At 48.1% G+C, this 17,576-nt stretch overlaps 1 protein-coding gene across 6 annotated transcripts in view; it reads left to right on the top strand.

The window, feature by feature from the left end:
• Positions 1–17,576, top strand: part of COL22A1 (collagen type XXII alpha 1 chain) — a 336,676-nt gene that overhangs the window by 22,488 nt on the left and 296,612 nt on the right. For 4 of the 6 annotated variants that reach the window (XM_054499251.2, XM_063669105.1, XM_063669106.1 and 1 more), the window contains exons 2-3: positions 8,726–8,891; positions 13,525–14,091. The exons of 1 other annotated variant lie outside the window; for it this stretch is intronic. In XM_054499251.2, coding sequence (XP_054355226.2) covers positions 8,798–8,891; positions 13,525–14,091 — 661 coding nt within the window. In that variant the 5' untranslated portion in view covers positions 8,726–8,797. The remainder of the gene's footprint in view (positions 1–8,725; positions 8,892–13,524; positions 14,092–17,576) is intronic. One more of the 6 variants, XM_063669108.1, reaches the window with a different exon arrangement.

The raw sequence follows: 17,576 nt of genomic DNA, 5'->3' as shown, positions 1-17,576 counted from the left end.
TAACCCTTACCATACCCCCTGATAGAGTAGAGATCATTCCTTTCTAATGGTTGAGGAAACTGAGTATAGGCAAGGTTCATTTGTGCCACCAAGAAGCAAAGCTAGGATTCCATACCAGGGCTTCCTCACTCAGTAAACATTTTGTTATGAACACTCCATTTATTTCTGGGTAGAAAGCCATTCTCTTTTCCACAGTCTCTTCCAGAAGATAGAAGCAGAGGGAATACTTCCTAACTCATTTCTATGAGACCAGCATGGCCCTAATACCAAAACCAAATGAGGACATTACAAGAAACCACAGACCAGTAACTCTCATGAACATAGATGTAAAGATCCTCAACAAAATATTAGCAAATAAATCAAGCAACATATGAAAATAATTATATATCATACCCAAGTGGGATATGTCCCAAGTATGCAAGGCTGGTTCAACATCTGAAAATCAGCTAATGTTATTCATCACATCAACAGGATAAAGAAAGCCATGCTCTTCCCTCTCGGGGGTTAACTGACAGTTTCTTCTGCAGCAAATTTTCCCTTTCTCTTTCAATGCTCTTGTCCTCTCCTTCTTGTAAACTGGGTGATGCATAGTTTGGTGTTTGACTATATCCTTTGCTTTTTTCTCTCATTGTCTCTGTACTTATGAAATAAGTGTTGCTGCAGCCAGATTGCAAACATCCTGGGAGAAGCAGTGTTGCTGAGTGACTGAGTATGGACCTATGGTTAGATTGTTTGGGATTGAATCCTTCCCGTGATCTTCCTAGATGCGGGAGTCATGGGAGGATGGCTTAAGCCCAAGTTCTTCAGCTTCTTACTCTATACAATGGGGCTAATTATGCCTACTGTTCAGATTAAATGAATTATTCTTTATAAAGCCCTTAAAGTGGCTACTGCACTTATGAGCATGTAATGTACGTTAATGGTTTAGTGCTGGAAAGAGCATGGGCTTTGGCGCCCTTCAGATCTGATGCCAAGACCAGCTGTCATTACTAGGGGTGTGTGCTTAGGGAAGTTGTCTATCCTTCCTGAACCCAGGTTCATCACTGGTAAAGGGGGTGATTAGTACTAATTTGCAAGTCTGCTGTGATTACTCTATTTCTAGAACATTTTCATTACCCGAGACAGAAAATCTGTCAACCATTAAGCAATAAGACGAGATATCTTTCTTCTTATTTAGGTCTTTAACTTTTGTCATTAGTGTTTTGTAGTTTTCAGTGTATGTGTCGTTGTTGATTACATTTATTCCTAACATTTTATCCTTTTTGATGCTACCATAAATGAATGAAATCATTTTTCTAGTTTTCTTTTTGCATTGTTCATTGCTGGTGTACAGAAACACAACAAACTTTTTTTTTTTTTTAAACGGAGTCTCACTCTGTCGCCAGGCTGGAGTATGGTGGAACGATCTCAGCTCACTGCAACTTCCACCTCCTGGGTTCAAGCAATTATCCTGCCTCAGCCTCCTGAGCAGCTGGGACTACAGGCTCATGCTGCCACGCCCGGCTAGTGTTTTTTTTTTTTTTTTTTTCTTTGTATTTTTGTGGAGACGAGGTTTCACCATGTTGCCCGTGCTGGTCTCAAACTCCTGAGCTCAGGCAATCCGCCCGCCTTGACCTCCCAAAGTGTTAGGATTACAGGCCTGAGCCACTGCGCCCAGCCCACAACAAACTTTTGAGTGCTGGTTTTGCATCTTATACTTTGTTGAATTTGTTTATTGGTTCTACCGGTTTTGGGGGGATTATTTGGGTTTTTCCACATATACGACCATGCCATCCATAGCTGGACATGGTGATATGTGCCTGTAGTCACAGCTACTTGGGAGGTTGAGGCAGAAGGATTGCTTAAGCCAGGAGTTCGAGGCTGCAGTGGGCTATCATTGTGCCACTGAACTCTAGCATGTGAAACAGAGTGAATCCCCATCCCTAAAAAAAAAGATAATACCATCTGCAAATAGACATAATTTTACCTCTTCCTTTCCAAGTTGAATGCCTTTTATTTCTTTTTCTTGCCTAGTTGCTCTGGCTAGAACTTCCAGTAGCATGTTGAGTAGATATGGCAAAGAAGCATCCTTGTTTTGTTCTTGGAAAAACTTTCAGTCTTTCAACTTTGAGGATGATGTTAGCTGTGAATTTTTCATAGATGGCCTTTATTATGTTGAGGAAGTTTTTCATAGTCTTATTTTATTTTATTTTTTTTATCATGAAAGGGTGCTGGATTTTGTCAAATGCTTTTTCTGCATCAGTTGGATTCACTATGTATTTTTTTCTTCCCTTCATTCTGTTTATGTGGTATGTTACATTGATTGATTTTTGTATGTTGAACTACTTCTGCATTCCTGAGATAAATCTCACTTGGTCATGGTGTCTGTTACTTTTAATATGCTGTCTGAATTTCATTTGCATTTCTTTTGGTAAATATTTTTGCATCTATGTTTATAAAGGATATTGGTCTTTAGTCCTCTCTTTTCTTGAGTATTTAGGAAGATATATGACAAAGATTTCTCTAAAAACTTGGAGATTACAACATTAATAAAGCCCGGTTTCTGCAATGAGAGAAATTATCAAATTTCTAGAGCCTGGGAAAACACTGAACAACAATGGATGATCCATTTTATTCCCCGCCCTCACCGGCCACCATCTTTCTTATTTCACAAGACAAAGGTGGCTCAGTAGTTGCAGCTAATATTTAGATTTATTGTATCTGTTGAGTTCAGGGAGAGAGTGTGGGTTTAGTGCCAGAAAAGACTTGGGTTTCAGCCCCAGTCCCTTCTTTCACCAACTGAGTGACATGGGGAGAGACACATACCTTCTCTCCACCTCAGTGTCGTCCTTTACCCTGTGGAAATGATGATGCCTTCCTTGAAGGGTCACATGAGCTCATGCAATAATCAGATACCGCTTGGCATATGGTAGACAATAAGTGATAATCAGTTACTTTCATAGTTCCTTGACAATGTCTATGTTCTTCTGATGAATGACTCCTGGCTACCCCAATGTAATACAATACTATAACAGCATCAGATGCTGGCTGTTCATCATTCATTCATCAATCTAATGCTTATTTAGGTGACCACTACATGCTAGGAGCTGTTCTAGGTGCTGGGCAACAGAATGGACAAGTCCGACAAGTCCTTGTCTCCATACAGCTGTGAAGCATGAGAGGGCTGGGCGATCAGCTCTGACTTGCTAAGATTCTGTGCCTCTCCCCTGGACCATCTGACTCCTGACCTTGGAACTCTGACTGCCCTTATGTGTTCCATTTTTGGACAGTGCTTTTCTTCCTGTTCCTGTAGCTGCCTCCTGCTGCTCTCTGAGTATTGTCATTCAGATTATTGTACCCTGTGCTCTCACAAGTGGCCTTTAGAGCCCTGGTAAGACATGAGTGCACTTTGCCCTGAAGGTGGTAGGAACCAGATTATACCTCTCCTGAGAGCAACCTGCATACCTGTTGTGCATGGGGAAGTTCCCTAAGTACCACACTCTGGCCCCCTCTGGGGCCTGGCAGATGCCATTCCTTCTGCCTGAAATTATCACCTACTTTTTTGTCTAGCTGAGTCCTGCTCAGCCTTCCAAACTCACCTTGGAAGGAAGCTGGGCAGCCTGACCTTCCCCTGAAATAGTCAGGTGATGGACATCCCCGCCTCTGTGCCTTCCCCCACAACCCCCTGTGCTTCCTTCTACCAGCACTCACTTGATCCTCCCTCCCCCTGCTGTGTGTCTTACCTGTGTCACAGGGTCATTGACAACCTGTGCAGGGTAGGCTCAGTGTCATTTATCTACCTATCCTCAGCACCTGGCACAGGAGGGCAACTCGTGAATATTTCCTAAATGAAGAAATCAATAGTGAAATGTGTATTGTTTTCCCTGTCCAGGACCTTGGCTTTAACAATGAAAAATACCTTTAGAAATGTACAGCCACATGAAAATAAAATATACAGAAGGGAAAATACACTTAGCTAATAAGCCTCATGGAACAAAGAAATGCATAGGAAACAAGCAACAGTGCCTCTTCTGTTGAGTTAATGAAAGATTAAAGGAGTGATAATACTCAGTGCTACCAAGTATGTGGTGAGAGGGGCACCCGCACACTCACACACTGCTGGAGGCAGTGGACATTGGTACAACCTTTTTGGAAAGCAATTCGGCAATACGAGTCAGGATTCTTGCAAAACTCTTATGACCCCCCCCAACTGTTTTTCTACAAATCTACCCTGAGAAAATAGTTACAGATGGGTAAGACTTAGGTGCAAAGATGTCCTCTGTAGCATATTCAATAAATAAAATGGCCTACTAAATGTCCCAAAGTAGAAATTGCAATTAAAACAATGGTGCTAGTGCCACAGGTATAGTTCTAGATAGCCAATAATGGTGACATTTTTAAGGAATTTTTAATAGGCCAGACATTGCTCAAGATATAATGTTAAGAGAGACTGGCCGGGTGTGGTGGCTCACGCCTGTAATCCCAGCCCTTTTGGCGGCCAAGGCGGTGGATCACGAGGTCAGGACTTCAAGACCAGCCTGGCCAACATGGTGAAGCCCCATCTCTACTAAAAATACAAAAATTAGGTGTGGTGGCAGGCACCTGTAATCCCAGCTACTTGGGAGGCTGAGGCAGAGAATTGCTTGAACCCAGGAGGTGGAGGTTGCAGTGAGCTGAGATGGCACCACTGCACTCCAGCCTGGGTGACGGAGGAAGACTCCATCTAAAAAAAAAAAATGAGAGACCAGAGTCTGGGAAGGATAGTGAGGGGCTGGGGGTGGGGAGAGGTGGGGACAGTCAACAGGTAAAAAAATAGAATGAATAATATCTACTATTTGACAGCATAATAGGGTGACTATAGTCAATAATAATTGTACATTTTAAAATAACTTAAAGAGTGTAGTTGGATTGCTTGTAAATCGAAGGATAAGTGCTTGAGGGGATAGATACCCCCATTCCCTGTGATGTGGCTATTTCACATTGCATGCCTCTATCAAAACATCTCATGTACCCCATAAATACATACACCCACTATGTACTCACAACAATTTTAAAAAGTAAAAAAAATATATATATAAAAAAGAGAGAAAACATCCCCAGCATGTAAAGGGGATGGAGAACAGCCTGCGACCTGAGGTCAAATCCCAGCATGACCGCTCACAGCTGAGGCTTGAAGCCCTTCATGCTGTACTTTTTTCATGAGATAGTGGTTCCTAGCTCATAGCATGAATGTGAGGATCCAATAAGATAATATGTGGACAAAAACTTTTTAGCCCATTTCTTGAAAGAGGCTCTTAATACTCTTTTCTATTAGTAATAGGCACTTAAGTAATCTTTTACTGTTGACAAAATCAAAAAAGGAGATCAAGTTTGGGTGCTAGTTAGTCCTAGGCAGAATAGAGACAGGAAAGGTGCTTGGATGATCCTATGCTCAGAAACTGCCAATAGTCTCGATCTCTGAGTTCAGTATTTCTCTGTGGTAGCCGAGCCATCAGCCTCCCCTTCTTTCGTTCCTTTTTTTTCTCTCCCTTCCTCCTTCCCCTCTGCTCTTCCTTTCTCTCTTCCTTCCCCTCAAATATGAACATTAACTGAGCACCAATTCTGTGCTGGGCTTTGAGCCGGCCACCAATACTACAGAAACCAATAAGACACAGTCACTGCTTTCAAAGACCCTCCTCACTAGCCCACAGCAGAGAGAGGCCCTGGGCAGATGATCGCAGCCTGGCATGACACAGGCTGTGCCTGGGACCCCTGCCAGATCCCATGGGAACAAATACATGTTTAACCCTCAAGTGAGAAATATGACTGGATTCATTCATCCACTCATTCATCAGGGAGGTGGCAAAGGATCAGAGGGCAGAAGGTGATACGGGGAATAATTTCTCCAGATGTAAGCACCCAGATATCAGCCCTAAAGCCTGCAGAGGGTACCAGGAAGTGTGAGAAAAGAGATGGGAGTCTGTGGGCAAAATTTGGAGGATAGATATAACCTAATGGGTTGTTGGAAAACAAAGGTTCCATACAGAATTTTTGAGGCATTTGATATAAGCCCAGCACAGGAACATAAATCTGTTTGATGAAATGCGTCTAAAAATGCTGTGCTAAAAGCTGTGTGAGGCTGGGCGCAGTGGCTCATGCCTGTAATACTACTACTTTGGGAGGCAGAGGTGGGCGGATCAACTAAGGTCAGGAGTTCGAAACCAGCCTCACCAACATGCAGCCTCACCAACATTTTTTGTTTTCTCTACTAAAAAAACAAAATTAGCCGGGTGTGGTGGTGCATGCCTGTAATCCCAGCTACTCAGGAGGCTGAGGCAGGAGAATTGCTTGAACCCAGGAGGCGGAGGTTGCGGTGAGCCTTCAGTCTGGGCAACAAGAGTGAAACTCCACCAAAAAAACAAAAAAAAACAAAAAAACCTGTGTGATAGGTTGGCATTTGGTGAATATAGTGGGTAGGAGGGATTTGAGACAGGGGCGTATCTCTAGACTTAACCCTCCAGGGACTAAGGGGTTGTAGGTGCAGCAGAGACACCTAGACTTGATGTAGAATGGGGGTCTGGCTTTCCTTGGAGTAATGCGTCTGCTGGTTATGGGGTGTCCAGTGCCTGCTCCACCACTTCCAGGAGTGTGACCTTGGGCAAGTTATGTGACCTGGCTGCGATCAGGTATAACATGCAGAATTGGAATGACCACAGCCACTCCACAGGGAGTTGGAAGAACTGATTGACCATCTGGAGGTCAAGTGGAGTGGGGGCATTCCAGGATGGAGAAGCAGCCTGGATAGAGTGCAGGGTGAGAGCATGTTTATGTCCTTGGAGCTACAAATAATTCCTAGGACTGGAGGGTGACCCTGCAGTAGGCACAGTGGGCAGGCAGGGCTCCCACAGCAGATGAAGCCTGGCGGCTCATTATTTCAAATGTGCATTCAGCTCGCTTTCCCTGTGTGTGCGCTTGCGTGTGTGTGTGTGTGCATGTGCACACACATATGCACACGGGCGTATTTCAGGGGGATAATCCCAGAAATTGATTTGCCTGTGCTTGTCATCAGGCACAGCCCTGTTGCTATTTTCTTCACAGTTAATCCAGGTTTTTGGAGGTTCTCTTCTGATTCATTTTAACATTTTAGATTGTCATTAATGAAGAGTGAAAAGTCAACATAATTCAGAGAAAGATCAGAAACAGAAACATACACACAGACACCCATGAACTCGCTCCCCTGCCGCATGTTTTTTATGTTTGGATAACCCCTCCTAGCCCTGGTCCAGGGTGCTGGTGGTGGCACGTGACTCCAAGCTGCAGTGGACATGCCAGTTCATAGGATGTCATTTCATGGTTCTCTGCAGTCTTCCCTCTGGTCATTGTAAACACCTGCATCAGATTGGTACTTTACGAAGGGTAAATGAGTTTGCTCCCGACGTAACCCCTTGCCACCATCTTAATATTTTTCTGTTTATTAGAATCTTTTAAAAAGTATTCACCAATTATTTGAAGCAGAATAACCCTTATGAGGATTGTTTGCCCAACTGCCTTTGAGATAACTTCCCTACCATTGCAAACACTGAGGTTCAGGAATCCCTTGAAGAATTCTTTGTTAGTTCTTTCCTTCATAGGTGCTTACTGACCATGTGTAAATGCCCTAATCTTCCATGCCCAGTGAAGTTGGCCTGGCCTCAGCCTCCAGGGATCAAGCAGTCCACAGGGCTGACAATGAAGCAAATGGAGAATTAGAGTCACAGCCCCCTGCTGAGGAGCTCAGGGTTCACTTGCAGGTAGCTGAGCAGTGACCCCCTCAACCCACAGGGAAGTGAGTGGTCTGGGAAAAATTTTCCAGAAGGGGAGCATCTGAGCTGAGCATTGCCAGAGGCTCCCAGGGTGGGTGTGGGGATTTTATGTAGAGGGAAGCCCTCCCAGGGGGGCAAAGGGAGGTGTGGTGCACCTGGAACCTGTGGGAAATGGCTAGAAAGTGCACATGGCTACCAAGTGCAGCATGGTTGGGGAGTGAGGTGAGGTGAGAGGCCAGGCTGGATGGGGTGGGTAGATCATGGCAGCCCCTTGTGCCATATTCAGATGAGGATGGTGATACTGAACGATTTTAGGTGGTGTATTAGTCCATTTTCATGCTGCTAGAAAGAACTGCCTAAGACGGTAATTTATAAAGGAAAGAGGTTTTATTGACTCATTGTTCCACATGGCTGGGGAGGCCCCAGGAAACTTACAGTTATGGAGGAAGGGGAAGCAGGTGCTTCTTACATGCTGGCAGGAGAGCGAATATGTGAGAGAGCAGGAAGAACTACCATTTATAAAAACAGCAGATCTCCTGAGAACTCACTCAATATCACAAGAACAGCATGGGGGAAACTGCCCCCATGATCCAATCACCTCCTACCAGGTCCCTCCCTTGACACGTGGGGATTTCAGAGAGGGAGATTTGGGTGGTGACACAGAGCCAAGCCATACCAGGCGGGATGTGGTGTGGAGTCCTCAGGCACAAGGCCCTCTCCTACTCCCTTCTGCAAGCCCATCTGCTAATTGGATGGCTGGGGGGATCCAGGCATAAATCCATGGAGGGGAGGTCACACTTGGCTCTGCCCTGGAAGGTCACACATTGGCTGCCTGGAGTTGAATCCGGGAGGGAAGATGGGTTGGAAGGCTGGGTGTGGGGAATTCCCCCAGGCGGGGCCCAGAGTTTGCCTCTCACAGACTTTCAGCTTGAGAGCCTTCTCTAAGGGTGTCTTTCTCCACACAGGCCATGCTGCTGTAGACCCTAACAGCGTCACTTCCTGGCCAAGACAAGCCTGTCCCCAAGAACAGGAGAGCCATGGCCGGCCTCCGAGGGAACGCTGTGGCTGGCCTCCTCTGGATGCTGCTGCTGCTGTGGAGTGGGGGCGGCGGCTGCCAGGCTCAGCGGGCAGGTGGGGCCACTGTGGGCTGTGCCATGCTGTGCTGGGGACAGAGCAGACAGCATGTGTCCGTGAGCATGGGCTGTGGTGTGTGCACGCAAGTGAGTTCACAACTGACTGTGTGAGAGAGAGGGAGAGTCCGGAATCCAAGTGTGAGTCAGCTGCCCTCCAACCTAGGGACAAAAAATCACCAGCTGCTCAGCAAGGGCCTGTATATGTCTGACAGTATGTGTATGAGTGTGTGAGGAAGTGTGAAAGTGTGAGGGAGAGTGTGTGAGGGAGTGTGAAGGAATGTGGGGGAGTGTGGGTGTGTGGGAGTTTGAAGTGTGTGAGGGAGTGAGAGGGAATGTGTGAGTTTGAGGAAGAGTGGGGGAGTATGAGGGAGTGTGTGTGAGTTTGACAAAGTGTGTGGGAGTGTATGGGAGTGTGAGTTTGAGGGAGTGTGTGAGGGAGTGTGAGTGTGTGTGTGAGTTTGAGGAAGAGTGTGTGGGAGTGTGAGGGAGTGTGTGTGAGTTTGACAAAGTGTGTGGGAATGTGTGGGAGTGTGAGTTTGAGGGAGTGTGTGAGGGAGTGTGAGTGTGTGAGTTTGAGGAAGAGTGTGTGGGAGTGTGAGGGAGTGTGTGTGAGTTTGACAAAGTGTGTGGGAATGTGTGGGAGTGTGAGTTTGAGGGAGCATGTGGGGGAGTGTGAGGAAGTGTAGGAGTGTGTGATGAAGTGTGTGAGGAGTTCGAGAGAGTGTGTATGAGTGTGAGGTGTAGGGGAGTGTGAGGGAGTTTGAGGAAGTGTGTGAGGGAGTGTGAGAGAATATGTGTGAGTTTGAGGTAATGTGTGAGGGAGTGTGAGAGTGTGTGAGTTTGAGGGAGTGTGGGGGGAAGTGTGTGTGTTTGAGGGAGTGTGAATACGTGTGGCAATGTCAGTATGCATGTGAGTGTGAATGTGATAGGATGAGTGTGTGTTCCTGTGAGAGGAGGAGAGAGCGTGACAGAGAGAGGGAATGAGTTGCTTTAACACGTCTTGGTCAGTCACATCCTGGGTTGTGAGCCTGTCTCTACCAAGTGTGTGTAGGTTTGGAGCTCGGGGAGGAGGCGCAGGGGTGAGGACCTGGCTGTGTTGTCCTGTGAAGGTTTTGGGACACATTCCAGGGGAAATGGACACACTGGAGCCCACTTAGCAAAGGCATCCGGGACAGTGAGAAAAGTGTGTTTATGTAGTAGACCCTGTAGTTGGGAAAGTTGACTGGAGATGAGAAGGCCCAGGGCAGGAGGGGAGAGACATGGCAACATGGTTTTGCTAACCTGTATGAGGGCCCCTGCCCTAGGGGAAGGCACTGGTCAGTGCTTAGAAGTGAAGGAGGGGTCAGGGTCCACAATCCCGGCATAGAGCCTGCACACTGGGGTCCTCGATGCACAGACAGGTGGGATGTTCATATACTGCCCACCGGGCAGCCGGGGAGACCACCTGTCAGTGGATCCAGGAAGCAAAACGCTGAGCCCATCTTATAGGAAGTGATATATATATATATATATATATATATATATATATATATATATATATATATATATATTTTTTTTTTTTTGAGACGGAGTCTCGCTCTGTCGCCCAAGCTGGAGTGCAGTGGCCCGATCTCGGCTCACCACAAGCTCCGCCTCCCGGGTTCACGCCATTCTCCTGCCTCAGCCTCCTGCATAGCTGGGACTACAGGTGCCTGCCACCACGCCTGGCTAATTTTTTGTATTTTTAGTACAGACGGGGTTTCACTGTGTTAGCCAAGATGGTCTCGATCGCCTGACCTCGTGATCCGCCCGCCTCGGCCTCCCAAAGTGCTGGGATTACAGGCGTGAGCCACCACGCCCACCCAGGAAGTGATATTCTAAGGCTTTTCTCCCTGGACTTAAAACAGAAAGGTTGACATTATTTCTTTATTGAATTTACAGAGTTGTCTCTTGCTTTTTTTTTTTTTTTTTTTTCCCCTGAGCCTCTCAAAGCCTGGCTAGCTGGAAAGACAGTAATAACTGTAAACATCCTGTTTTATACGCAGGGAACATGAGATTTCTGCGCCCATCTAGCCAACCCCAAATGCACAGCCAATGCACAGGATTATCACATTTAAAAGCAAAAAGGCCCTAGGGTGGTCTCCTCTGTGCCCTCATTTCATAGTAGAAAATGGTGGGCCCCAGAAAAGCACTCACCTGCCAGGAATGGCATAGCCCCTGCCTTAGCAGAATCAAGGCCAGAAGCCAGGGCACCTGCCCGGGTTCAGATCTCTTCTCTCCACATCGCACTCCAGCCTCACGGGCACACAATCCCGCCTGTTCCCTGGCCTCTGGGAGAAAATGTGCCCTGAGCTCAAAAGGGCCCCTTGGGGAGGCCTCCTGAACAAATGAAACTGCTGTAGCCTTCAAACAAATTTGCTCTAGGATTACAGCCTGCAGGCCAGGTTCTGCCTGGCCCTCAGCAGCAATTATCCTCAACAGCCTGGGACATTATTGTCCCAAAGACAAAAGAATGATCTTTTGTGTCAAGGAAAAAAACTCCCCAGGAATTATCTCCAAGTCTGCACATCTGGTCAAACACACTCCAGAGTTCTAATCCTGTTAGGGATCAGTCCTGCTAAGGTTGGGATGTAACTCAGTGCCTGACATGCAGATTGTCCCTTGGATTTTCAAAACTAGAGGGAAAGGTAGGTGTGGAACATTCAAGGGTGGCATTGGCTCAGGTCACATCGGGAAGCATTTGTGGGAGTATGTGTGTAAATTCGTATAACTTTATTGTTTTTCTGTTTTTTGAACTTTATTGCTTGCAAATATAAGAGCAAAAAATACAAAAAATAAAATTCACTCATAGCTCTGCTTGCCAGAGGTAAGCAAGTATTTCCCTCTCGGGTTCTGTCGTGCATACATACATACACAATCGCGCGTGCACACACACATGCACAAGTTTTCTTTCCAGAAATTCTATGTTATACATATCATTTTATAAACAGCTTTTCACACCCAGTGCTATATTGGAAAACTGTATCCGTGCTGGTAAATAGCCACTTGCTGAGCAGGCAGGTGCATTCTCCTCCAACTCTCATGTACCCAGCCACTACCAGACCATTTTACCTTTCCAATCTGGTATTTCAACAAAGTGTTTTTTTGTTTTGTTTTGTTTAGTTTTGTTTTATAGCCAAATGTTTGTGCCTGGTGTTCCCAGAGGCCTGGTCCTCTGCTTCTGTTCGGATGGCCAAACCCCACCTTCTGGAAGAGTCAAACTAGGGCTTCTTCTTCTTTTTTTTTTTTTTTTTTTGAGACAGTGTCTCACTCTGTCAGCCAGGCTGGAGGGCAGTGATGTGATATTGGCTCACTGCGACCTCCACCTCCCGGCTCAAAGGATTCTTGTGCCTCAGCCTCCTGAGTAGCTGGGATGACAGTCATAAGCCACCATGCCTGGCTAAGTTTTGTATTTTTAGTACAGACGGGGTTTTGCCATGTTGGCCAGACTGGTCTCAAACTCCTGGCCTCGAGTGATTTGCCCGCCTTGACCTCCCAAATTGCTAGAATTACAGGCGTGAGCCACTGCACCTGGCCTTAAGACCAAGTGCTTCTTGATAGTTCCTTGTATATTTGTGCAGCATTCTAGAGACTGGAAAACACTTCCCCTTGTATTATCTGATTTTAAAGGGCTGAGTAGTTAAATAACGGGAGAGCGCTGGCTAAATCAATTATGTTCATCCATGCAGAGGACTCTGTGCAGCCATGGAAACCAGCATGATCAAACTAGAAATGGATTTCTAGCTTATAACTAAATGCAGGGAGAACAGCGTATGTATCAGTGTGTCTGGTACAGTCCCATTCCTATCAATAATTATATGGAAATAAAAAATAACCAAGTATATATACCATGCTTTAACAGCGGTTATCTCTGTGTGGGAATACGGGCATTCAAAACATCTAAACATCTTTTTTTTTTTTTGAGACAGAGTCTCGCTCTGTCGCCCAGGCTGGAGTGCAGTGGCCCGATCTCGGCTCACCACAAGCTCCGCCTCCTGGGTTCACGCCATTCTCCTGCCTCAGCCTCCCAAGTAGCTGGGACTATAGGCGCCCGCCACCTCTCCCGGCTAACTTTTTGTAGTTTTTAGTAGAGACAGGGTTTCACTGCGTTAGCCAGGATGGTCTCGATCTCCTGACCTCGTGATCCACCCGCCTTGGCCTCCCAAAGTGCTGGGATTACAGGCGTGAACCACCGCGCCCAGCCTAAAACATCTAAACATCTTTTGATTGCATTTTCTGACTTCTTGGAAATGGGCATACATTATTTGTGGTAGGTTGAAAAATAATGAAAAATGGAGTCACCTTTTAAACGAAATAAAAGTGAAGAGATTGAGGCATAGTGCTGTGCCGTGGGTGTTAATCATTTTAATGTGATGCTACATATTGTCAGTTGAGCCTCACAGCAGTCTTGGGGAAAACTCATCATTATTGCCATGTGAAGGTTTGGAAACTGAGGCTCAGGCCCTTCAGGCAGCCCAGGGCCCTTGGGTCATGAGAGACAGGGCAGGTAGGTATTTGAGCAGGCGTGTGTGACCCCAGTGACCTTTATGCCCCAGGACAGTGTCCTTTCCATGCCCATTTGCCCTACGCCACCCCTTCTCTCACCCCTGCAGGTTGCAAAAGTGTCCACTATGATCTGGTCTTCCTCCTGGACACCTCCTCCAGCGTGGGCAAGGAGGACTTTGAGAAGGTCCGGCAGTGGGTGGCCAACCTGGTGGACACCTTCGAGGTGGGCCCCGACCGCACCCGTGTGGGGGTTGTGCGATACAGCGACCGGCCCACCACGGCCTTCGAGTTGGGACTCTTTGGCTCGCAGGAGGAGGTCAAGGCGGCTGCCCGGCGCCTCGCCTACCACGGGGGCAACACCAACACGGGTGACGCGCTGCGCTACATCACGGCCCGCAGCTTCTCCCCACGCACCGGCGGCCGTCCCGGGGACCGCGCCTACAAGCAGGTGGCCATCCTGCTCACCGACGGCCGCAGCCAGGACCTGGTGCTGGACGCCGCGGCGGCCGCCCACCGCGCTGGCATCCGCATCTTTGCCGTGGGCGTGGGCGAGGCACTCAAGGAGGAGCTGGAGGAGATCGCCTCAGAGCCCAAGTCCGCCCACGTCTTCCACGTGTCTGACTTCAATGCCATCGACAAGATCCGGGGCAAGCTGCGGCGCCGTCTTTGTGAAAGTGAGTGCGCCCGGGCTCCACGCGGCCCCTGCCAAGAGTGATGTCCTCTGCTGAGCCCACAGGAGGGATCCTCGGGCAGATAGGGATCCTGCGGCCGGCTCCAGGAAGGCGGGGGAAGTAGCAGGTGCAGAGGCTGAGGGAACCCACATTCTTGGGTTTGGCCCCACAGGGAACCTAGTAGCACGTGCACCCCCTGGACATTCCTGTTGTCAGAAGGATGTCTTTTCCCATCCAGAGGCAGAGGTAGCCTGCAGAGGCAAGAAGGGGTTTCGGATGAAAGAGGGCTGGGTTCTAACCACCCTGCCACCTGGGAGATACTTGCTGTCTCATCTTTACCTCTGATATGGGAACATCCTCTACTTACTGCCCAGAGCTGTGAAAGCCAGAAACTGTGCATGCAAAGTCTGGCCTGAAGCATTGGGTATATAGCAGGGTCTCTGAAGGGGCAGTGATGAGGGATCACGCAAGAAACATACAGGCTGCATCAGCTCTTCCCAGCAGCCCAGAGTCAGTCATTTGGACACAGTCAGGAGCTGCTTATCCCAGAGGCCAAGTGCTGTTGACCCGGTGCCCTCTGAGATAACCCAAGGTCTCTAGCTTATTTGTCTGGAATCTGTTGATTGTGGCTGGGGGTGGGGGAGGGGAGGCAGAGGGCTGATGGCCCCCAGGGCTCTGACCTGGAAGCCTGACCTCCAGGATTTAGTGAGGGTCATTCTGAGGACAGCCCCCTCCCCGGGACAGGGAGGGTGAAGTGGGTTTCTCATGTTCCAGACTGTCTCCAGCTTCTGCCTCTGCCTATTGCATTAGGGTGACATTTGTCCTTCTTGGGTCACAGTGGGTGCTGAGTAACCTTCTCCTCCAGGCCCAGCAGGGGCTGGGCTTTGAAGCTGCTCAGGCTGAGTGTGGAGCCTCAGCCTCTGTCTTGCTGATTACTGCAGGGGACTGGAAAACCTCTGCCTGGGAAGCCATAGGTTACACCCTGGCCAGGAAAGCCTTGGGAGCTGGGGCAGCATGGAAGGTGCTCGCGATGGGAGCAGCTGGGTGTGACTCAGCAGGGGAGGCAGGGGCCTGATCCTGGGGATGTGCCTGGCTTGCAGCCCCATGAGAAAACAGCTAAACCATTTCTGAAACTGGGGTGGCTCTAGGCTGCTTTACCACAGTATGACCCTTTTCTCTGTGTTGCCTCTTTTCATCTCCACTTATTTATTCAACAGATACTTATCAGGGCTCTACTTTTTTGTGTGGCCTTGTGCTGATTTCTGGGGCTACAGAAAAAGATAAGACACAGCACCCATTCTCAGGGTGCTCATAGTCTAGAAGGCAGGAAAGCCACATAAAGGGGAATGTGATACTGGGCAGGTAAACTTTAATAAAGGCACAGGCAGCATCTTATGTGCCAGGTCCATGCGTGGTCGTGGTATGTGTGGGGATACTGAGAATGAGGAAGGGCTGTCTGGAGGAGGTGGTGCTTAGGTTGTTTAGGGGATGGGCATGAGAAGGATGAGATGGAGTGGGATTAAAGGATGCCATGACATGGTCAATGAACCATGATGGGCCCATGCAGGTGGGGAAAAGGAGGAGATTAGGGCTGCTGGGTGTTGCCAGATTGTCAGGGTCCCCATAAAGGGGGGCCTTGTGTGCTAAGGTGAGGACATGCTGGAGGGTTTATGCGGGGGTATGACATGGTCAGATCTCTGTGGGGAATGGAATGCCACTGAACAGCAGGACAAGGGAGGTCCTTCACAAGACTGCTGGAGAAATTCAGATAATTGTGAGAGATCCAGCATTGATGACTTGGCCTGTGTTACAGAGGTGGAAATCGATGTCCAGAAGGCTAAGTGAAGGTAATCTACCCTAGAGCATGGAAGGCATTGGCTGTGGACTTCCCATAAGTGACTTCACTGACCCACATCACAACCTCATAGGATAAGGATTCTCTCTTTTTTATAGATAAGAGCACACAGAATGCTGAGATCATGGAAGGCACAGCTTCAAGGCATGTTGGGCCTCAGTTGTAGGCCTGAGAGGGGATGGGTCAGGTGGGGAAAGAGGAGTGATAGGAGACATCCCAGGCAGGGCTGGAGCTATGGGATTGATCCAGGTGCACACTGGATCAATCAGAAATCTGTGCAGATAAGATCTAGGCACAGGGTCACAGCCCCAGCTAAGAAGTAGAAATTCAACGTGGTAGCTCAGGAACAATGAATTCTGCCTGTCATTCCAGAATCCAGAACCCCTTGATGCAGAGTGCTGGGAAACAAGGTTACTTCCAGATCCTTCCCACTGTTTTTTTTGTTTGTTTCTTTTTGCCATCCTGACAGTCTTGGTTCAGAGTGGTTCTGGATCTCAGCAGGGCTGACTCTGGACTTCGAAGCTCCTTCATGCCCAGGGGTGGCTCTGAGAATGGCAAAGACAACCCCAGAGAGGTCAAGTTCCTGGGATGTGCCGCACAGTTAATAGACACCAGGGCTGGGAACAGAACCCAGGCCTTCAGACTCCAGGTCTTTCCCCCATGCCTCTAGAACATGGGCTTCACCATGACTGATCTTGGTAAAGCAAATTTATTAATATTATCACTTTCAATTGAAAGGTCAGAGGTCAGGCAGCTTCAAGCGATGAAACCTGGACCTATTCATTCCACTCTCCATTTCCAGGTTCCTCTGTCTTGGTGTTAACTCTGTTCCTGGCTTGCCTTATGTGTCAGAATTATACTGGTAAATGGGTTTCAGTGAAGAGACTCTGATGAAGGTTTTATTTAGAGGAGGGTGAGATCAACAAGGGATACTGAGGTACGCAGGAATTAGTGATGGGAGAAGCCAGCTGAGAAGGGATGGAATATGTCACTAGAGTCTATGAGGGCTGAGATTGGGTGGCCCTGTAGGACCCTTAGTCATGAAGGCATACAGTTCTCTTGCCAGACCACAACACACAGGTAGAGAGGGAGTAAGAAAGAAGCCCCTGCCCCTTATCTGCTCTTGCATGGCTGTTCCTTCCGCTAGCCTGGCCCCGTCTGACACCAGCCAAGCAAGGCCAAGTGATGCAGTCACAGTGGCTGGCCTCCTGGGCTGGGAGCAGGGCAGAGGGAGAGAATGGACACGGGAGGGCAACTTGGGGACACCACGGCAAGACACCTCTCAGTGAATCTCAGAGCCATGTCTGCCTGCAAACCCGGGAGGAGAAGAGACTATTACCCAGCAGGCCTGGCACTCGGTCTCATTGGACTACGGTAGGTCATGTGACCATCCCTACACCAATCACTAGTCTGGGAGTGGAAATAGGTTGAATATTTTGGGCCTGTCACAAGACCTTGTCTAACATTTGGGAGTAGAGTTAGTTCCCAGCCCAGCTCCCTCAAGTAAAGGGATTTGATACATGAAGGAAACCCAGGGAGCTGTTACCAAGAGAAAGGGAAGCCTACACAGGCCACCTCAGAACACACGTCCGCCCTGATCACGTCAAGAAAAGCTCATGGATTCTGTGAAGAC

Source organism: Pongo pygmaeus, chromosome 7, assembly GCF_028885625.2.
Source record: "Pongo pygmaeus isolate AG05252 chromosome 7, NHGRI_mPonPyg2-v2.0_pri, whole genome shotgun sequence".
NCBI classification, from domain to species: domain Eukaryota; kingdom Metazoa; phylum Chordata; class Mammalia; order Primates; family Hominidae; genus Pongo; species Pongo pygmaeus.
The sequence above is the reverse complement of the archived record's forward strand: the minus strand, read 5'-3'. Positions and strand labels throughout refer to the sequence as shown.